Source organism: Acanthopagrus latus, chromosome 21 (genome assembly GCF_904848185.1).
Source record: "Acanthopagrus latus isolate v.2019 chromosome 21, fAcaLat1.1, whole genome shotgun sequence".
Classification (NCBI taxonomy): domain Eukaryota; kingdom Metazoa; phylum Chordata; class Actinopteri; order Spariformes; family Sparidae; genus Acanthopagrus; species Acanthopagrus latus.
This window is the reverse complement of record NC_051059.1, coordinates 11,857,177-11,879,752: the sequence shown is the minus strand read 5'-3', so window position 1 is coordinate 11,879,752 and position 22,576 is coordinate 11,857,177. Positions and strand designations below refer to the sequence as shown.

At 41.6% G+C, this 22,576-nt stretch overlaps 1 protein-coding gene across 5 annotated transcripts; it reads left to right on the top strand.

The window, feature by feature from the left end:
* Window positions 1-648: 648 nt before the first annotated feature.
* zzz3 (zinc finger, ZZ-type containing 3) lies at window positions 649-21,436 on the top strand. Of its 5 annotated transcripts, none has more exons than XM_037084740.1 (12): window positions 649-835; window positions 5,541-7,551; window positions 10,126-10,264; window positions 11,904-12,051; window positions 12,183-12,295; window positions 13,012-13,083; window positions 13,699-13,800; window positions 14,116-14,211; window positions 15,955-16,104; window positions 18,187-18,321; window positions 18,896-18,996; window positions 19,720-21,436. In XM_037084740.1, the coding sequence occupies exons 2-12, from the start codon at window positions 5,606-5,608 to the stop codon at window positions 19,862-19,864; spliced, it is 3,147 nt and encodes a 1,048-aa protein (XP_036940635.1). In that variant the 5' UTR covers window positions 649-835; window positions 5,541-5,605; the 3' UTR covers window positions 19,865-21,436. The 5 variants fall into 5 exon arrangements, with proteins under 5 accessions (XP_036940635.1, XP_036940636.1, XP_036940637.1 ...); XM_037084741.1 differs by lacking the exon at window positions 649-835 and adding an exon at window positions 922-1,149; XM_037084742.1 differs by lacking the exon at window positions 649-835 and adding an exon at window positions 1,191-1,334.
* The last annotated feature ends 1,140 nt before the right edge of the window (window positions 21,437-22,576 follow it).

Genomic DNA, 22,576 nt, shown 5'->3' with positions numbered 1-22,576 from the left:
ACGAATGTCTGGTTTGTATTTGAATGTACCAGTACTGATAGTATGTTGGTCAAGACTCAGCACTTGGGTATTTATCACAGAAGGGAGTGATTTAATATGATGTTCATAGATCTTTTGTAGAAAATATGTGGCAGGCGGAGTCTGTTAAGAATGCATGCTTTAACACTCGATCACAGTTTTAACATCACATGTAACTGCATGTAAATGCAAAGCTGCTCATACAATGTTGCACGTTAATCACAATCTGGATCTATCTTCACTAAATTGTACAGCTACAGATGGCATATTACAGTATGTAATCAGCATCATCATCATCAGCAGCAGCAGAAATCTAATTAATTAAAGGCATTATTTTTGTGTATGGGCATGGTGTTGCTTCCTGTGTTGGCTGATAGGGGGCAAGCAGAATCCTGTACTGTGATTTTTTTTTTTTTTTGCATATGGATGTCACTTGAGTAAGATCCATCCTGACTTTTGCTGGCTGACACTATTAAAACTTGATGAAAACATGTCGAACATTGTGGGCATCTTGATTTGTGTCACCCTGCCATGATCTCTGCTGGCTGGAAAGGTTCTTATGAGAGAAACGAGGGGCAAATCAGAAAAGTCAATGACACAATTTATTGTCTAGCATAGAAAGTGTCAATTTATAAGCGTCAGTTAAGCGAGGTGACCCAAGAAGTATGTGACCGATTGCACTCTCGGCAGGGGCGAAAATGTACAGTATTGTGTTGCATTTTGATGAGCGCGGTTGAATCGGCTCACACACCCCGACTAGTTGACTGGATTGAAAACATGGCTGCGGCCGAACGTGCAGCAAATTTACGGAAGTGAGGTATGTGTAATTCTTGAGCTACAAACGTTATTTAGAAGTGTGCCTCCAGTTCGGTGCTTGTAGTACAGAATATGACAAAACTTTAATTTATTAGCCCACCAAAAACGTCCATGAGCGGCATTGTTGGAAGTACACAAATACATCGGCAAAGTTATGCGCGGAACAATCAGCTAGCTTGGCTAGCTAATATTAGGCTGCAGCGGCTAGCCGTAGCTGCTAACTGGTTACCAGCCACCGTTACACCGCTTGGTTGCTAACCATGCTTATTCTGCCCGTGCGCAGCAGCTGAAATGTAAACCTCGGCGAAATACAATGTTAGTAGCGATTCCGTCATTCAGTGTGTATTTTTGGTGTACTTAATGGCTGTATCAGTAGTCGAGCTAGTTTAGCTAGCATGTAAATAAGCTAACGTTACCAGAGAGGCTATAGCCGAATTCGCCACGATTCTTTTCTGCACGATGCAGTTAACAGGAAAACTAGCCGGGAAGAACTAGCGAAGGTAACGTTAGCCAACTTGGCTAACTAGTCGTTCGTAAGAAGATAAAAAAAGAAAATTATCTCGGATAGGTTGTTGTGTACTTGTTTGGCAGGTGTCTTGGGTAGCGTTAAAGATGATATTTAAATATCACGGGTGCAACAGTCTGTAATTCAGTGTCTCAAGCGTTAATGTTTTATATTTAGCCCTGAGAGCTAACGGTAAGTTAGTTTGCCATGGTTAGCCCGCTAAACAGCAAGCTAGGTCAAGTAACGTTTGCTTGGAAGTTGGTCCATGCTAACGTTTAGCATGCTCGCCAGCTCCATGGATCAATTTGGTTGTTTTGCCTGAACGTGTGATCGGAGTTTTAATCCTGAACTTTAGAGTTCACCTGCTGCAAACTAGTGTTAACTTAACAGGCAACACGTGCAGCTGCAACCTGGTGAGGTGTAGTTTAACATCACTGTCTAGCTTACAACTTAGTCCACATTGAGCTCCCGGCAGCTGATTAGCTGGGATGTAGGGATTTGAGCGATTCTCATCGGTATGTATACCAACACCACTCCGTGGATTTTTTGTTGCCAGTAGGCCCCGTGGAAGTGTTGAACTGCAGGTCAGCAACAGTGATGAACAGTCCAAAATGACGGTAAAACGAAGCTTTGATTGGTTTTCATAAAACACATTTCTGAGCCCAAACTCTGTTGCGGACTTTGGCTAAGCTGGTTTGCCAACAATAGCCTTCTCACTCAGCTTGCAAGATGTGTGTTTACTCATGTAGAGCTGGAGTTTACAGCCTTAATTGTCAATGAAACCAGTGTTTGCTTGTTATGGCATATGTCCCACATGTAAGACCTGGTCTGTCATGATGATAGTATTGTAATCAGCACGTGTTAACATAACCCCACAACCAAACACGCGCTTTAGTGAAGAACAGGAAGTGGCTTGATAGAGTCACTCATGGGTCATGTCTAGATATCTGCAAAGACTGATCACATATTCTGACTATGACACTTTCAATATGTATGGATAAATTGCCATCTTTTAGTATAAGTTGTTATGAGAGAATATTGCATTAGGACTATAAATGTACTAGGTCAAACCCTAGAACTACTGATTAACAGTACTTTAGTACATATAGAGTTATGTTATTTGAAAAAGCAGGGATGATTCTTGTATTTTCTTCAGTAGAAGTTATCACAATTAAGTGATATTTTGTATTTCATATAAACATCTGACATTTAACATCTAAACAGTAGCTGCTCAGTGTCCATTCTCAATATATGCTGGTGTGTGGTCGAAAGTTGTGGGTCCTGACCTTTTTGACACCATAAAACAAAGCAATGTTCACTTGCGACTCCTCATCAGACACTGTGGCCTGAGTGTTGACATGAGTTATGAACAGTTCAAACAATGAGTCGGTTGTCTGTATCAGATTTTTGTACCCATTTTTCTTTTTCAAGTTTTCAACCTTTGGCTTAACGTTTATAGTATCTATCCTTTTGGGAGCCTATGTTGTGACTTATGATTTCATCCTAATTCACTATACACTCCACAGCCTAAAAAGACCCCTGTCATTTCTAAAGTTTGTTAATAATTGGCCCTCAAACCGAAGATTTTTCGCATGTTAACTCGCTAACAGTGTGGACTGGAAAAAAAGAAGCAATCTATCCCACATGCTGTCTAACCACTGGCACTATTTTACGACATTCCTGTCATTGCACCTCCGTTGGGTATGTTTTAAATTAGCTGAGCCTATGCTAAAATAGGGTAGTCATTTTCAAAATAATAAGAACGTGCTTTAAATTGTTTATTCTGAGCGGAACTTTGATTCTAATATTTCCAACGGGCACCTAAAGGCAGCATTAAATGTTTATTGATTCATTATTTGTTGAGGCTTCCAGCTTTTTTAACAGCATGTTAATTATTGGGACATGGAAGTGTGCGCACATTTTTCACAGTTATTCAGCTAAACTGTAACCCTGATCATTTTGAAGTAGTGATTAGTGAGCTAGATTTTTGACAGTAGGTTAGATGTGTAAGCTTAATTAGTTTTGTCAATTTGAGTTTCAGGGTGAGTGCTCAGTCTAAATAACCTGCCCCCTGCTCCCCCATCTGTGTTTCTTTCTTTCTCTCTCTTATTTTATGCATGGACAAATCACATTAGCTTTCTCAGCTGGAGACTTTAACAGAGTGTGAGTAATATGTGCATGTGGTAGTGCTCATTTGAGGTGACCAGTACGTTAACTCCTGACAAAATACTCTCAAATATTTGTAGCTTTTGGTTTTGATATGGCTATGTATAAAAAAGGAAGGGATTGTCCCAAGAAAAGCAATGAGGAGCTTCTAAAACAGATTTGACAGAGATCATCTCATAGGTTGATGTACTTGGAATTAATGTAAATGGGCACCATGTCCACAATGCTAATTGATGCAATAATTCTCTCCTCTACAACAGGAGACTCTGACCATGTCTCATCTTTTTCAAAGGACACTGCGCGACATCATTTCCCCTGAATGTCACTTTAATATGACCTTTACTGTGTCTCGTTTTTATTGTCCTCTGTCGTTAGATTTATTATTTGGAGCTATCATCTAGAGGATACTTTACTGGTGAGAGAGCGAGAGAGAGACAGAGAGAGAGAGCTAGCTTAAGTTCCCCCTTCTTTCATTGACTGCATGTTAAGATGCACAGAGATAACTTTATAACTAATTACTGTATACTGAGACTAAAACTCAACGATGATTAGACTTGCAGTTAAAGACTTGCCCACTGAACTGTGGAGTTAATGTTTGTAAAATTTGTCTGACTTCTTTGTAGTTCTTCACACAGCAGCCTTAATGTAATCTCTATTACTTGAGGGGATATTTGTGATGTGAATGCTACTTCGCTATAGTGTTTTTATTCTTGAGTGACTGCCAACCATTGTGGTGCTTTCTGCTTCTTTTTCAAACACATTAAGACATTTCTGTGACCTTTGTCATTGTGTGTGTGTGTTAAATAAATTACATTGTAATCATAATTTTCTATCTATGTATATGAAAATAATTCCACTTGTATATTGATGAGTAGCCCCAGCTAGTGGCTCACCAACAACCTTAATGTCAGTGAGATAGAAATAAGGTAAAGATGTTCACAAGAGTAAAATTGGTAGCATTTGGATTGTGTCAATTTTCCAGTTCAGACCGTAAGCTAGGATTTCTGTTCTGATGCACAGTAATGTACTTCATCTGCGGGATACCTCTGGCAACACAGAGCCAGTTGTGGAAGCCTTTGTTATGCCTTAAATTGTGTCAGGAAGTGAATCGTCCTGTCCTAAGCCTCTATAGTTGTCCACACTCTAAGCCTGTAAGCCCAGTGTAGGATTGTTGTTGTTGGAGCATTTCAATTTTTTTGTGCGTTGTGATAAGTTGTGGACGGATTGCAGCCTGTTGGTCCTGTGGCACACCTGTCATAAAGAGATAAACAACCTGCAGTGTGTGATGACAAACCTATGTCTGCAGTGTTATCTCTGCTGAATAGGGTGTGAGAATTACTGTGTATCTTCTGTGTCAGAAATCAGTCAACCAGTACACCGTTTGTATTCTTTGTGTGACAGAATAAGCAGTAATCTCTTCAGGGAGGGAATAAATATGCCTCTCTGAAACACATGCGTTCTGCATCATGACTTGGTTATTTGATTATGTATGGTTTCAATGCAGATAGTTTGCCTTTTTCTAAATCAGCTGCTTGCCAGCTTTGGGAGCTTTTCATTACTTAAAGTGTTTGCTGCGCTGTAGTCACCTTTTATCTCTCGAGTTACAATGTACATACAGATGAGTATCACAGCTGTGACATTTGAAGTGTCAGAGGGAGACTTCTTCTGCCAGTGTAAGATCTCCACCTTTTGTAAATGTAGGTGGAGAGTGTGTAATTTGTACAGACCTGGTATGTGACATCAACTTCTGCCTGTGGACAGACGGTGTTGCTTAGCTACAATGACAGGGGAAATCAATACCCCTCTTGAGTGAGCTGAGAAATGACCCAAGCGGTATTTAACAAAGGCCTCTAGGTGAACACTTCAGTTTGAAACACCCTGGGGTACCATTCACGGGTTCATCGAAGCTTGGCTGACCAATCAAACCTATAGCCGTTGCATAGGTTGTGCGATGGTGTTACCATTGAGCTGTAAAGGTTTCAATGATTGTTTTGTCCTAATGAAGTGTATGTATCTGTCTGTATGTGTTCTGCAGGTGCCCACATTCTGCTGCAGAGGAGAGAGCACCAGGATGAGGAGACTGTAGGCACCCGCCGTAGTATGGCCGCGTCCCGTTCCTCGCGCGTCACAAGGTCGTCAGTGGGGCTCAATGGATTGGATGAGAACTTTTGTGGTCGAACCCTCAGGAACCGCAGCATCGCCCAGCCGGAGGAGACCTCTGTGTCTCCGCTACCTCGTGCCCGCTCCCCCAAGAAGAAGCAGGACTCGAAACAGGACTCGAAGCAGGACGTCAGGCAAAACTCGAAACAGGAGTCAAAGCAGGAGTCAAAGCAGGACACCAAGCAGGAGTCAAAGCAGGAGTCAAAGCAGGACACCAAGCAAGAGTCAAAGCAGGACACCAAGCAGGACACCAAGCAGGACACCAAGCAGGAGTCAAAGCAGGACACCAAGCAGGACACCAAGCAGGACACCAAGCAGGACACCAAGCAGGACACCAAGCAGGACACCAAGCAGGACACCAAGCAGGAGTCGAGGCAAGACTTTAAGCAGGATGCTAAGCAGGACACAAAGCAGGATGCTAAGCAGGACACAAAGCAGGACGCCAAGCATGATACAAATCAGGTTGCCAAGGAGGACAATCTGCAAGATGGTCAGCAGCAGGCCTCTTTGCAGGCAAAGGTAACTGACTCAAATGCTTTTCCTGCTGAGGTGGAGCAGTGGACCAGCTCCAGAAAGCGAGGCGTGTCCTGTTTAGAAAAAGACATTAGTCCTGAGAAATCAGAGAACTGTGATAGAGGGAAGGGGGCACAGGATGTCAGCCCTCAAATCAAAAGGGCCAAACGTTGCTCCCGCTCTGGAGAGTCTCTGGGACACGAGGAGGACTCTGAGCTTTCAAAACCCGAAGGTCCAGTCTCTGTCCCAGAGTCGAGCAAGGATAACAGTTGTGGAGAATTTCCCAGCCAAAACTCTGCTAATCCAGCTCCTGCTTCACCGGTCCTCAGGAAAGAGGATGGTGAGCTGATGGGGGGGTCGGCAGTGGATGGTCACATGGACTGTGACAGGCCAGCTCAGCCCCCAAATGCTCACAAGGCTTCTAATGGACTCAGAGAGAATAAACCGGAGAAACCTAGCACACTCACTGAAGAGCGTAGTGCAAATCCCACCTCTGCCACCAACTGCCCGTCGCTGCTCAATGGCAGTCAGACAGGGACTCCTTCATCCCCAGATTCCGCTGTGCCTTGTAGAAACTCTGTCCCTGTGCAGATGGAGGTCTCTGGCACAGGAGAATCGGCAGTCTCATCTGTGCTGACATTTGAGGCCGTTTCAGAGGATCCTGTCCCTGACTTGATAGTGGCCAAGGAGCAGGAGGTGGAGGAGGTCGAGGTTGATGTGGTGGGCGACTCACTGTGCCTGGCCCATGAGGAGCAGGTGATGGAGAGCGAGAACAATACCAATGGCCGGCCGCTAACACCGGTGCAGGAAGCTGCTGCCTCCGCCTCCACTTCTGTAACCAACTTGAACAGTAGTCCAATCATCAACAACAGCAACTCAGGAGAAACTACACCCCCACTAGTAACAACCCCCTCCCCCACAGAGCCAGGGTGCAACCCCTCAATATCCAGCACGCCCCCCTCCTTCACAGAGCTCTATGAACACAGATACACCCTGCGGACTTCACCCAGGAGGGCTGCCAATGGTGGCAAGGCCTCCTCCTCCAAGCTCAGCTCTCCTCCCAGAGACAATGGTCCCTTGAGGGAAGAGGGGGAGGAGGTGGTTGGACTGGAGGAGGACTGCCCTATGGTGGAGGAACCTGCTCCTTCAGACTCTGTTGGCCCCTCTATTGAGGAGCTGGTCTCCGTGGATCCAGGAGACAGGGCAGGTTATGGTGAAGGTTTGCCTGTGGAGCGCAGAGAGGCTCAGTCAAGCAAGGAGGTGACACGGAGCCAGGCTACAGAGGAGGAGGAGGAGGAAGAGGAAGAGGAGGAGGAGGAGCCAGATGTGTATTACTTTGAGTCAGACCACCTGGCTCTTAAACACAACAAAGAGTATGTGGGAGCTCCCTGGGGATTCTGCTCTCTCCTATTGTTGATGTACCTCTCACACATGTTGATCACTACATTCTGTGGTCATTGCATCTTCGGTTTTGAATGAACCACAGATGCATTTGAGTTGAGGAGGATTTATATGAATGTATTATATTTATGAGCTAGTTTCCTTTTTAGATTGTTTCATTAAGAGGCTTGAAAAGGTCAAACTTTACAGTATTTCTTAAGAAACAAAGATTAGAGAAAAAGGAGTCATAGTTTGGTGGCGGAATGACATTTCTCTTCTTTCTTGCACTTTTAGTTGTCTCATAGGTTCTCATATGTATTTATCAATTCTGTCATAAGTTGACTGTGTTAATTAAGAACATTTGGTTCATTGTGATGAATGCACAATTTAGCTACAAAAATCTTAATGTTACCATTATGGAAAAAAAAACCCCAACCTTTTTAGCCTTTTTGGTCAGCAGACATTTCTGATTTTTAGATATACATTTATCCCTACCCAACTCAGTTTGGGTCCAGGTAGTGCTCCTGTGTTTTGTTTTTGGTTTACATGAAAAGAAACACTGAATTGGCCTATAAATGTCTTGCTTTTTACACCACCAACGCATAGACAGAATGTGTAATTATCAGTTATTTTGGGAGTCTATCCTTACATGTTCACCGGTATTACTGTAAGCACCAACTATATCTCCTGTCTTGTTGTTCAGGTTTTGCATGTTTCAGGTAAATTTCCACCTTCAATCTGGGGCTGGAATTGTGTGAATTAGTCACCAATTGTCAGATTGGATGTTAAGATTGCTCTGCTGATTGCCTCTGTAGTGTCGTTTCTCAGAAAGATGAGTTGTTTTAGAGGAAAAGGATTTGTCAGTGTTGCGCTTTGTTCTTCATGTTGTTGTCTGTTGTCATGGGATGTTGATGTTGGTGGACAGGTCCCACGCTGCGCTCAGTCAGGCTCTACTAACTGCACTGTGGCAGGTCAGCTGATTCATGATGCATCTTCATAGGAGGAGGGGCAGAGGGCTGTGGGGGCTCCATCATAAGCTAAGGTCCTTTTGTCTTTGACACCAGTATTGGTGAGTGTTTTAAATTTGGAGAATGGCCTCAGAATAAGATTTCACTGCTCTCGTATTTCAGGGTAATCCGATCAAGTTTCTGTGACATGCCAAGTCTTAAGTTGTGCTGAGTAAGAAGAATTCTGAAGGCTCAGATCAATAAAGTGAGGAGTCATTTTTAGGCAGAATGACAAGGCATTTCTGGGTTGCTGAATATGGATAATTGACGTTGAAAAGATTAATGATGTCCATAAAAAATATCTTGCATTTTCAGCTTACTGCTCTGTGTATCTTGATACACTTCCTTCTAACTTTAGCATGTAAATATTTTAAAAAGTAAACCCCTATCTTTGATTATGTTGCATAAACAAAGCAACAATTTTCCCAGACAGTTTTTTTTATTTTGCACCAGTGTCAGTGGACCTCAGGCCCAGTAGGTGGCAATGGAACACCAGGCATGTCCCTGGACACCTGGTGGGAGCCCAGAGAGCTGAGATCCAAGCCAAGTTTTCCTTATTTTGCTAAAACAGATTAATGCACAGGTCATCTGAGAAAGTCAGAGTGCTTTCTTTTACAGAGATCTTACATTTGAATCAGAATCACTCCAGTATGGGAAATGATGTATGTTTCAGTGCCATTGTTGCAGAGACAGATTTACAGTTTGCAGGGTACTTAATGATCCTGTGCAAGGTCAACAGAGCTTCAAACAGTGCCAAAGGAATGGTCGTCTATAACTAATGAAGTGATATGAGGTTAAAAACAGTTGACTCGTTTGACCGTCTTGCTTGTAGGATTTTTAAACCACCGGCAGCTGTTGAATAAATTGTGTCCTGTGCATTGATTTTCGTTCATGTCCTGTTAGGCGAGATTGATCCACTATGCTTCACTGAGCTCCTGCATTAGGGTATAGCCATGTAGGGTGCTGCCACATTCGTGTCAATTCTTCCAGCTCTGCTCGCACTGTCAGGCCTCTGAGTCAGTACCACACTTAGTCATTGACAGCTCAGTTTGCAGATCTCCAGTTGCCCCAGAGGGTGTGAGTGGAAAGGTCAGACTTCTTCAGCGCAGAAGGCTCCTCAAGCGCCACAAAACCCAAGTGTTTTGTCATGCAAGGGTTTTGATAAAATAATGAAATCAGAGCATGTACAGGTACAGATCAGAAAGGGGATAACATGTTTAAAGTGTGTTTTGTCCTTTCCATCTGAATGTTCATTTACCATCTGTTACACTCTCTCTAAGCAACTCTAAAGGTGTCTGCCAAAGCAGCTGTTTTGAGATGCATAATTTCCAGCCACTGCCACACAAATGCCTGTAAACACAATAACTGCAAAATGGGTGGAAAGGATTGGAGAACAGTGCATGTCTTGAGCAAGCGTTTAGGCTCTCAGCACCGTGGTTGAATTATGCATGGTCTGTGGTCTAAAAGTTTGATGCACTGCAGCATTGCAAGTGTCAGGTTAAATAATGTAAGCAGTCCATTCCTTCTACCATTGTCTAACCTTGCCTCCCTCCGTGTCAGTTATCAGAGGCTGCTGCAGACCATTGGAGTTCTGGAGGCCCAGCGCACACAGGCCATCCTGGACCTGGAGACGTTGGCGCGTCAGCAGAGGGAGGCGCTCGCCAATCCCATCAGTTTTGTGGAGCAGCTGCAGAAACGGGTAACAGACCTGTGTCCTTGTGTTTTAACTACACTCACTGTCCTCTTGAATCAGTTTCTGTTGACACTGTTTCTGCTTAAAGGCCATTGCCTCCCACATTATGTAAATGGGAAGGACAACATTTTTTTAAATGCCTCTGTGTATAATGTAGTCAGTACAACACCATCTCTAACTCTGTGCGTAATAACAAGCATATAACTAAATTAACACATTTCTGTCAATTTCACAAAATGCTGAACTCATTTTTTATAAAGGTGGATGTTATGGCAAGGCTGTTATATTGGACTGCATCAGATTTTTACAGGTATAAATAGGTCAGTGAGTGAATGTTTTAATGTGTACAACAAACAATTTCTGCGCAGGAGCTGTATAAAATGTGCAAGTTGATATTTAGTCTCTCTGCATCAACCTCTCTTGGAGATATGGCACGTAATATCTTGTTCTTGGTTTTTGCCCAAGGAATACCTTGCTAGATGAGACATTGCTTGAATAAATATTTGGGAGCTTGTAAATTTCAGTGTGCAGGCTACCACTCCTTTCTCACTGTATGACTCAGATTTGTCTCTGCACCTGTTCACAACTGGGTCAGGATGTGCATGCTGTCCACACTTTATACTTGAGATATTTTGTGAGTGCTTAATGCAATACATTCAGAGCACCTGCTTTAGGCGTTAAAGCAAGCATTTTTTTTTATTTATCAAGCATTAGGTGTAGGTATATCAATACAGCAATATATGGTATCACTTCCTTCTGTGATACGAATAGCGTTATACATGGGCCAATTATCGTTGTTTTTGTTTATTATTATTATTATTATTATTATTAGTAGTAGTAGTAGTAGTAGTAGTAGTAGTAGTAGTAGTAGTAGTAGTAGTAGTAGTAGTAGTAGTAGTAGTAGTAGTAGTAGTACTTTTAATTCTGCTGCTTTGAACAGATTTCCCTGACAGATTCATTTCCCAGGGTCGCTACTTCATAAAACCATGTAGTGTAAGCTTCTGTAAACATAATTTAATTAGCATTTAAATTGCATCTTTGACTGATTTATGTCTATTTGTCATTGCAATGATGACACACACGATTCAGTCTGTGTGTGTGTGTGTGTGATACAGAGCCAGTAAACCAAGACTTTTGATAAACTGTACATTGTTCCATCTCAGTTCATGTCAGATTATGTGAAACTGACATCACAATGCAGTGAATAAATACAGAAGTCCTGCGCTTTGACTGAAGAATAAAAAATACCCCTAAAAAGGCAAACAGTTGTAGTGATGTTTCAGTAGATGTTTGGCTTTTAATGTATTGATGATCACAAAATCGTTACAATGTGATAGTGTTATTATCGGGCAATGTATCGCTTATCCTATCATATTGTATAGGTCAGTTTGTTTGCACTGAGAAAAAATATGTGAATTCAAAATGGGAAAATGAGGCTGCTAAATATGTGCTGAGACCTTAGTGTAAAGCTCAGTATGAAGATGAAGCACTTCTACAGCACAACAAACAAACTTAGAAAATGTCCTAAAACAACTAAGTTAGTTGTACAGTGCCTGTTGTTTTCTAACCTTGTTGGAGTCTGATTGGTAGACATGAAAAATGATTTTGTTAATGGCTTGTGACCTTCGGTTCTTGTGCCCCTCAGGTGAATTTGGGCTTGCCGTGTCCTCAGCGGGTGGTCCAGCTCCCTGACATTGCATGGGAGCAGTACACCTCAGGCCTCGGTGACTTTGAGAGAGAGTTCTGTGACAAGAAACGCAAAACCAGGCGGCTAAAGCTGATCTTTGACAAAGGCATGTATACATTTTATGCGTCTTATTCTTGATGTGTATATTTTGAAATCAGTAACAATAACTAAATCAATAACACAAGAGCAACTCTTCTGCCATTCAAAATACAAATTCTGCTCATTTTCGTCCCTCAGGTTTGCCTGATCGACCAAAAAGTCCTGTGGAACCCAAGAAGGAAGGCGAATCCTCCACCATGTACTCATCTCTGCCTACTAGTGATGCTCCAGAGAACAACAGGCAGACGCAGGTATGGCTCTTCCTCCTTACTAAAGTAATCTGTACAACACAGAGAGCTGTTGTCATCTCCGATGTGATTGTTTCCCAACATATCATTATTCCAGAAGCAGCTACATCTCTTCCTTACTCTAGCTGGTGAGTCACCAATATCCTGCAGGTTAGCCCACAAATCATCAGGTTACAACCATTTTTCACTACCTGGCTTCCTCTAACCTCATCTGCCCCATTCTAGCTCCTCGGCAGAGTTAGCATGCAGCACACGTGAGCACAAAAGATGGTATCTATGGAAACGTGAGGAGCCTGCCTCTCCCACATCTCTGATTATGTGTTATTCTTGGCCTCTGTTATGCATGTGGGTCCTTTCCCATATTAGATGGCCAGCCAGGTTTTGATTTTAATTGATTGTTGGGATTAGACCACACCAAGCAAACAAGTCCTTGATTATTTCTGTTGCTCCCTGTGTTTATTTGTGCAAACGCATTTGCATTCTCCGGGATTACTCCCCTGAATCCCACCAGGATTTTATTTGTCAGTCAAAAGTGTTTTTCTGTGTCTTCCTGATGACGCATCTCGTATCACATCTTTGCCTGTCAAATTTATGACAGAAGACAGATTCAGTATGCCAGGCAGTTCATGTGCACAGATCTCTTCAAATGGTGCAGTTCCCATTATTTTTGTATCGTCTTAGTCTTTTAACATGACTGTCACTTCATGTTTTCTTGACAGATGATCAGGGGGAGGATTTGTCACCCAAACAAGCCTGACACATTTAACCAGCTGTGGACTGTGGAGGAACAGGTAGGTAGTAAATGTTAAGATGTTGCACTATATTTTATCAGAATGACATTATTCACCAATAAATAGCCAAGTATGTGGAGGAATGCGTGATGACACAAGAATTGAAACATATTTAGGTTAAGGATGTGGATTTCTTTCATTACACCATTTCCTAGATAGTTTACCTTTGCCAAGGCTCCTGGATCCGTCTCTTTTCATGGAGCCACACCAAAAACTTTCTGTGGTGTATTCTGGGCTGAGACGCATCCTTGTTAAAATCTGTGCAGTAGTTTTTGTGTAATCTTGCTGACAAACCAACCAGCAAACAAACTGAATAGGGTGAAGACATGACATCCTTAGTGGAAGTAATAATGTTTGAAAATACATGTTTCTTGTCTGCAAAACTATTTTCAAATTGTGAAATTGAGGGCTTTGAAAATAAGGGCTAAAATAGTTTTTTGTTTTATAAACAACCCAAATGTGTTATAATTTGTGCTATCCACCTTTTTTCTTACGCTGTATAAGACTGGTATATAATCAGCATTGGTGACTAGATACGTTAAACATAGAATCGTTCATGCAGTAATTTATGTCCCTGTACTTGTTGGTAACCTGTTGTTTTGTACATCTTGATAGAAAAAACTGGAGCAGCTTCTTGTTAAGTTCCCTCCTGAGGAAGTTGAATCCAGAAGGTGGCAGAAGATTGCTGATGAGCTGGGCAATCGAACAGCAAAACAGGTGACAAAGAGTTCATCTATGCTTAGGACATTTGAAAATGATAAAAACACAACAAAACACAGAACTTGCTGGTTGTACCTGTCTGTCAGCATGTCCTGACATTAACAAACGTGTCTGTATTGTGGAAACATGCTGTTAAATTGCAGGAGCGCAGAGTGCACACTTTTCAGTGCTAAAAGGCAAGGAGTGATTTGTGTGATAACTGCACCCCCTACAAGTACCTGGATCACACATTGGCGTGACCTCAATTACTCCAAGCAGCTGTTCCTCGGTTGGAAACCATTAACACAGCCATTTTCCTGTTAAACATTCCAGGTTGCCAGTAGGGTTCAGAAGTACTTCATCAAACTGACAAAAGCTGGTATCCCTGTGCCTGGAAGAACACCCAACCTGTGCATGTACACTAAAAAGGTATTTACTGAGCCTCTTAACCAGAGTGAGTCACTGATGTCATGTAAACAAATGGTTTTCTTCTTTAATGTGGAGTGTCTTTAAGTAAGGACTGGGCCATTAGTTCAATATTGTTGCAGTGTTTCCCACAAATAGACTTCACTTGGGCAGGTTTCAGATGTGCACCTAGCTGGTGCTGATGTCATTTGGTACCATGTTGGTTTTGATCAGCTACATTATTATCAACAAGCCTCCTCCACATGTTGCTCATCTGTTGTTGCAAAAATGGAGTAACGAGGGAAAAGATCCAAACGAAAGGAAACATAGCAGACACAGGAGGACAGGGCGAGCAGGTGTGTGTGCGTTGAGAGTCCAAATGTGGTGTGTAGTGTGGGGGTGGGGAAAGGACTGAAGGGGAAAAAAACAAGGTAAGCAGAGAAAAGTAGCTGTTGGTGTAGAAAGATATTTGACTGTTGTCATTCCTGTTAGAATTTGTCTCAGGCTTTTCTTTCTGAATTCGATGAAGTCAACAGATGTTCATTTTCTTTTTAATTTTGATTGTCTGAACCCGACTCAAGCTTGACACATCAATCCAAGCAGAGGTGCTGACTTTGTAACACTGTCACACAGTGGTTACCATGGGTTACAGCTTGCCTGTTTATGTCACATTTAGATATTTTTATGCTATATTTTCGCCAAAGAACTTATGACTGAACTTGACTCAAACATGCACAGACAGAAAAATAAATAAAAACATGACACACAAGCTGACAGCATTGGTTCAGCAACATCGCCGACTGCTTACCGTTATTCACCCCCAAGTCCCACAGCAGACCATCCATGCATGCAATCGCCAATACATATTATCCAGAGATCTTTCACTCACCTACTCTATCTCTGACCCTCACTTGCCACACTACTGAGGACAGGTCAGACAGTATTGCAATTTTAATTGCATAGACCAAAAGGGAGAGATGAATTCTAATAAATAAAAAAGTAGGGTACATGTTAAATTCACGCACACACATCAAGATAAGTGAACAATACAAGTAAATTCTGATTAGAAATTGTTTTTAAAAAGATTGTAAGATTGATATTAGTTCCACATTACACATTTATTCGTTATTGTAAATGGAACTGAATCATGGTTATTATTTTGAGCTTGGCCTACAATAGTAATTGAAAGATTAAAATACAAAAATAATTTCTTCTTTGTTTGTTTTTAAAGGATTTGTGACCTAGATATGTACTGACTTTACTCAGTAAAAATATATAAAGTTACCAATGTGTGCTGATACAGACATATCCCTGATGAGATTAAAATTGATAGAAAAGCCGGTGGATTTGTTGGGCTTAGATATTGACATCATTTTGCAAACTGTAACGTGCAATTTGAGCTTTAGTTGTTTTTTTTAACAAAATCTGTTGCTATAGTTTTTGTTAAACATGTGGGAAGATATTTGAGAGAGTGCACAACAGTGGAAAACAGTTCATTGTATTGAGCAGTGTCATCAATTCTTATTTAGTCATGCATTTACCACATAAAGATACATCAGTATTGGAAAGCTTCTTTTTATTATCATGATATTGATTTCATCTGTGCAACCCAGCCCTACTGTAGAGCATCTGCGATGTGCTATACTTTTAACTATGTACTTATAGTAGCTTTTATATTAACTTTAAAGGAATTAAATAACAATCCATTTTTAATGAGACCTGTTTAAAATGGCCTGCTCTTGTAACTGCACTTGTTTAATTCCTCAGGCATCCAGTAAGAGGCAGCACCACCTCAACAAGCACCTGTACCGGCCATCTACTTTCCTCACCTCCTATGAACCTCCTGTCTTCATGGACGAAGATGATGAGCGCTCAGCATATTATGGCAGCGTGCAGGACCCCTCGGCTGATGACTCGGTAACTTGAAGCCTCAGTGCTCTTTCTTTTTGTTTTAAAAGCTATTTTTGGACTCACCCATCTCCAATGCATTTGTCCTGACAAGATTATTTTGTAACTGATCTGATTCTTCCGAATTTGTTGTGTCACCGATCATGAACCAGGTCTGTGCATTTGAGTTAATCATAAGCTCACATTTCCTCCTTTATCTCACTGTCATGTGACCCTTAAAAGAAAGACAAGGAGAAGCTGCATATTATGTGCTTTGGGGAGCTTGTTTTTAATACTTGACTGGTCTGTTAAATTCCATCCAGGAAGACAAAGAAAACAAACACTGCTCTCTGCTTTGTTACTTTCGTCTGCTTTCCTATGACAGACTCTCACTCTGAGCTCCACTTTAACACCTTTGGATAAAATAAGCTGTTTGTCCCTTGATCATGCACGTCTCTTCCCTTTTTTTTCTCCCCTTCAATCGTAGCAGCGTGTACTGTTGAAAATCAGAGCAGGGGACCCGGCCGGCCTTGCCTCTATTTCCATTTGAACTCTGCAACTCCTGATGCTCGCTTTTGCTCAAGCGCTGACATTTTCTTTCTCTCCTTTTGAAGTCGGTAACCTTTAAGTAAAACCAGGTCGCTGTGTCCTACTGTGAACACAGGCTGCCAGCTCCACCAGCGCGTTAACAAAACCTCTGCTGCTACTGGTATGAAGTGTTGTCTGCATGGGCCACAGTAATTTCTCACATCACCAGATTGTCCTGTAGGTTTCAGGAAGGAACAAAGGTCTCCTGAGGGCAAAAACTTCTGCAGCTTAGCAGGATTCTCACAAAGACGTTTCCTGTTTAAAACCGCAACAGTTAGTCAACTACTACTATCAACTAATTTTGATTAGTGATTCATCTTTTCAGTCATTTTTCAAAGCTCGTCAAACATTTGCTGGTTCCAGCTTCTTTAATGTAAGGCTTTGCTACTGTTCTTCTTCATTTATTGAACTATGAAGCAAGGAAACTCTGCCTCTCTGTTTGTTATTTTCCTCAAGACTTCATTAATCTGACCTTCTTCGCACCTGGCAAATCTGTTTGCTGAGGACCAAAGGAAATACAGTGTCGAATTAGATGAAATTGGGCCATGCAGCACATTCAATAATGATACATTTTGAATAAATTGTGCAGCAGCAGGAGCATAGCTTTGGTGCTCTGACTTCGGATATGTAAACAAAATGGAGATGAGCATTGTGCAACAACTTGCTGTAGTAACACTTGGCAGTGACAAAAAGAAACAAAAGCAAACGTTTTCATGCACCTGGATGAGTTCAATACAAGTTTTCTATTTTTCAGTGAGAAGTGATTTTAATGAGATTTTAAGTTTCTGTTGACAGTTGTAAGCTAACATTAGCCTCAAGGCCTAGAACATTTACTGTTGCTTGGCAGCACTGTCACCCACTGTCACTGTCACGATGCTCTCTTATTGGTTGTTTTGGTCCAGCTTGGAAAGTACCACTGTAATCATCCAGATTTTACATTGTTTACATCAAACATGCCTGTGACCGGTTCAGGAGGCTTAAAAACTCATATTACATGAAAATCTGTCCTGAGCAAGTTGCTACAATTTTGTAGACTACACAATGAATCAATTACTTAAAGAAAAGTTAAAATAATAGGCAGATTAATCAGTCATGAAAATAATTGTTAGTTGCAGCCCTCCTCCATGTCAAGTCGTAAAGAATTTTGTGTAAAATCAAATGTTGCACCTACGACATCTCCTCAAGAAGGTGGAGGTTATATTGTGGTGCAAGCCAATAGGTGTCTCTGAGAACCAGCTCAGAAGGTCTCTGCTTAGTGCAACATTGCCGCTCAGAAGAAGAAAATCAAGATTAGTGATTGTGTATATGTTGCTGCTGTTCAGTTTTAATTAGATTAATACTGGCAGCAAAATTGTTCACAGATCATTAAACATTTTGAGAATATCATTGTCATATTGGATCCTGGAGCCAAAAAGAAAAGTTTTGTCTGTCCTGTTGCCAGCCAGTCATCTGCTCTCTGTATCTGTCTTTCTGTCTGTGCACCATAATGTATGTGTGTGTGTCTTTCGTTTCCTTACACACCAGGACGAGGAGGCAATACCTGTGGAGTTGAGAAATTTGCCAGAGTACAAAGAGCTTTTAGAGCTGAAGCGTCTGAAAAAACAGACGCTCCAGGAGATCCGGGAGGACAAGGTCGGGATGCGGCACGTCGGCTTCAAGGTGAGGACACACTGTAGTACAACACGCTGACTACATTACAGTTACATATACATGAGATCTCAGTGTGTGTTAGAGTAATGAAATCACATGCAAGTCAAAGGGTTTATACTGTAATTTGGTCAACCAAGGTTTATGTCCAGGTTACATGCTATATGTCAATTTTAAGAGAGTGAGTTGCATGATTGCTCTGTAGAAGAGCAGATAACAACACAGACAAGTGGGAAATAATCTAAAACTTGGCTCTTGCTGCAGCAACTGAAATAAACTGCTAAATCATGGCAAATGCCCATTTTATTTTTATTTGTTACAATTCATAGCTTGAAATTGGCAGCTTGACTAACATTTAACATTATTAATACTTAAGTACTTTACTTTGTTTGTGTAGTATTCCCTTAACTGGATTCCTACCTTGTATGTGAGGTATATAGAATTGTGAGACTGTCAAATGTTATTCTAAGAAATCAAAATTTGCTGACGATGATCATTAATCACTTTCTCAAAGAAAGGTTTTAATAGTTTAATAATGTTCCAAAATTATGTGATAAAGATGTTTGTTTGTGTCTGTTTTGTGCAGTGTGATGTCTGTGGCATGGAGCCCATCCAGGGAGTGCGGTGGCACTGTCAGGACTGTCCGCCCGACAACTCCGTCGATTTCTGCTCCAACTGCTCCGACTGGTGAGATCCTCCACATTTGTCATGACACTAAATAACCACATAGGGAACGAATAGTTTGACATACATTTGACAAATGGATGATATAGATTATAAGACAATATATTTCTTTATTTTTGAGAATGACCAACGTGCATCAATCAACATTCAAAAAATGTAAATACACCTGAGCTAGCTAGATTTTCTAATTAGAAAGAGGGGCGATATAGCTGATTGTGAATTGAGTACATTTTTATATTTTGCATATGTCAATGTTTAAACCCAATTTGGTTAAACAAACAGTTTCTCACATCCACACTGTTATATTCACGGATGTAGCTTGAACTGTACAGCCTGGCTGTGGTAAATCAGAGAAGCGCTGCAACACCAGCAGGCCGAGGTGGGCAAAACACAGAAAACAAAAAAGAAAGAAAAGATCTGCATGTGGTCTGGTCAGATTAACAACTGAACAGATCTATATCTATACTGCAATATAGTTTTGTTCCCTTGAGTTGTAGTAATATTAAAACATGTGCTCTGTGCTCTGTTTTTTTTTTTTTTTTTAAATAGAGGAATAGATAGAAAAACATGGTAAACTTAGCAGGTATTGATCACACAGCACAGTTAAAGTGAAATCGTTAAGCTGCTCTTTAAGTGACATCTATTGTATCTTATTTTACAACAGGGTCATCAGACCAAACGTCCCCCACCAGACAGTTTCACTCACGCATTTTTCCTTTTTCCCAGCTTGTTCAAGACCGAGACCCACAAGCCTAACCATCGTTTGGAACCCGTGCACCAGTCTGACACCTTTCTGGACAGGGACTACTGCCTGCCGCAGAGCACAGGCTACAACTACCTGGACCCTAACTACTTTCCAGCCAACAGATGACAGGGTCCCAGGCGCCTCTAGCTCCAGGCTCTCTCCACATATCCCACAGGCCACTCTGTGCATGGCTCCATCCTCTAAGTCTAAGATAACCGCTTAACCCGCCGCCAGGCAGGAAGGCCAGCCGGCAGGCAGTCAGCCAGGGGCCTCAGAGCAGACCATGGTGCTGCTGGTGGGGGGGTGCTGTTGGTAAACTGGCCTCCCTGACTCAAGCAAAGGGGCTGCCACGTTGGTTCCTCAGAACAAGGGGGGCCCCGCTCCACCTCAGCCAGGTTAATCAATGGATCTGTGATTTGAAACGATACACTATTTTTAAAAAAACAAACAAAACAAACAGAAGGCACGCTGACATTCCCGAGCTCTGTGACTCCAGGAGGGCTGTCCCCTTCCCCCTCTCCCCCTCATCGCCCTCCAGTTACCTCCCTGTGCTGCTTCGAAACTGGAGAATTGACCATCGGTCTGGTGAAGCGCCACCTAATGGAGATTATATGGTCATAGTGGACTGTGAAGTCATCAACTGAGATACACATAGGTGGCTTGTATGTGTGTCTGTGGTCTCCGTGTTATGCAAGAGTGAAAAAACGTTCTAGCTAGGTATCCGTAGATGAGTATTTATGAGTCGCAGCTTCCTCAGTGGGAGTTGCGGCCGCTGCGAGAGAATTTAGGCGGCGTGGAACTTGATGTCGAGGTCGGCGTGTTTTCAGCTGCAGACTGTAGGAAGTTCTGCCGATCCACATGACGTTCTGCAAACAGACCTGTACTTTTAAACGGACCGGCACCATGTTTTCAGCGTGGTGCCTGTCCTACCACTGTCACAAAACGCTGCTCTCTATCCCCCCCCCCACCTCTCAAACACACACACACAGACACACACTTTGATCTGTATTTCCTTTCCCTTTGCTCTCTCCACTAAAACATGTCTAACAAGGAAGCACTACAGCACGGAGAGCAAATGATTTTGAAGGCAGGTGAATGGGAACGAATGGAAAGTCACACAGGACTGTGTTTTTGTTTTCATCTTTTTCTCCTTCCCTGATGTGTGCCGTTGTTGATCATGTTGAGTGTACAAGTATATGGTGAAAAGTAGCCAGCGCTAGTTGCTGTGTGCCATTTTTAAAAAAGAAATTAGTTTTTTGGGGGGTGGTGGGGGGGATTCCACCTCTGAACCTGGCCACAAGTTCTCCCTTCCTGTGTGGCACCATTGACCCACATTGTCCTACATTATTGATCCAGTCATCATGCCTCTAGATCTTCTTTAATTTTGCAGTACACTTTAAAAGGTCCATTTAAAAGATTGTATTTTTATTAATCTATTTAAAAAAAAAATAATTGAGGCAGAGGTTGGTGCCTCCACAGTGGAACAACCCACACAATTTTATACACATAGATTTTGTTGTGCTTGAGTAGACACCATTTTGTATGGTTTTCGTCTCCTTCCCTCACCCCCTTTGCCCTGCTTCAATATCTGTGTATAACAGTCTGTTCTTATGTAAAAAAAATAAAAAATAATAATGTAAAAAAAAATGCTAGAGGAGAATTGTGGAAATAAAAGTATGTGAAAATAGTGTTTCTACACCTGTGGTTCCTGTTTTATTATTAATCACAAAGCTCACTCAAATTTCAATATTTAGCACTGTACTGATTTGTTTAATTTATTTCAGCAAAGGTGTAGGTAAAAATGTCTGGTTTCACTTTCTCTGAGGAGCGTTTGGGCTGTTATTTCAATTTGGATGTCTCTGTTTTAGACCCTTAACACATTTTGTTAGTTTGAACAAGTAATGACCGATTGATGTTTTTATATGGAATCATTGTTTTCATCAAGACTAACAACGTAGGTTGAATCCAGAAGAGCTGCTGCTAAAATGTTGGTGATACATTTTCATATTAACATTTACACTATGATCACTGTTTAAAAGCAAAATTATATAGAAATGTAACGGTTGCTGAGTGCAACAACACTAGTAAACACAAACACCAGGTTTCAGACGAGCTAACTTTCTAACAGCAGCTACAGTAAGCTGTTGCTCTAGCAACAGCAAAAAATGCTGTAGTCACATAGAACAAAAGCGATCATAATGCATGGCTGGACTGAAAGACTCCATTCTCCCTATTACAAGACAGTGTGCAGTCACAATGATTTTGAATGTTATTTTAAGGTAACAGTGTTACTCTAGGTGACCTTGCTGCAATTTTAATGAGCGCCATGACTGTCCTTTTCAAGAAATGACCTATGACAAGTTTTAGAGCCAACGCACCTGTCACTATGACATTTTCTGCAGCTGTAATTATTCTCCGTAACTAAGGAAAAGACAAAAAAAATGTAAATATGCACACAAAGAATTATTTTCCTGGAATGTCAGACTGGTTCGAAGAGCCCGAGGAACGTATGGCTTTGTAGATATTGGCTAATACTGGCCTATCAAAGATCGCATTGATACCCGATTTTGCCAATATGGAATTGTGTTTTTTATAATTTAGGAGGCAGAAAAGGATGCTTGAGGTTATTATTATTATTATTATTACATTCCCAGTGATGTTTGCTGTTTCAGGACTTTGACATATTTGTTAAAACTGTAAAATATCCACCTTTGTTCTAGATCTTTGTCACAATCTTTGCTAAAATACTGTGAATGTCAGCTGATGTATCAATATTGGAGCTTTTTACCCTCTAAAAACAGGAGCAATGTTGGCCCCCAAAATCCATTTCTACTGCTT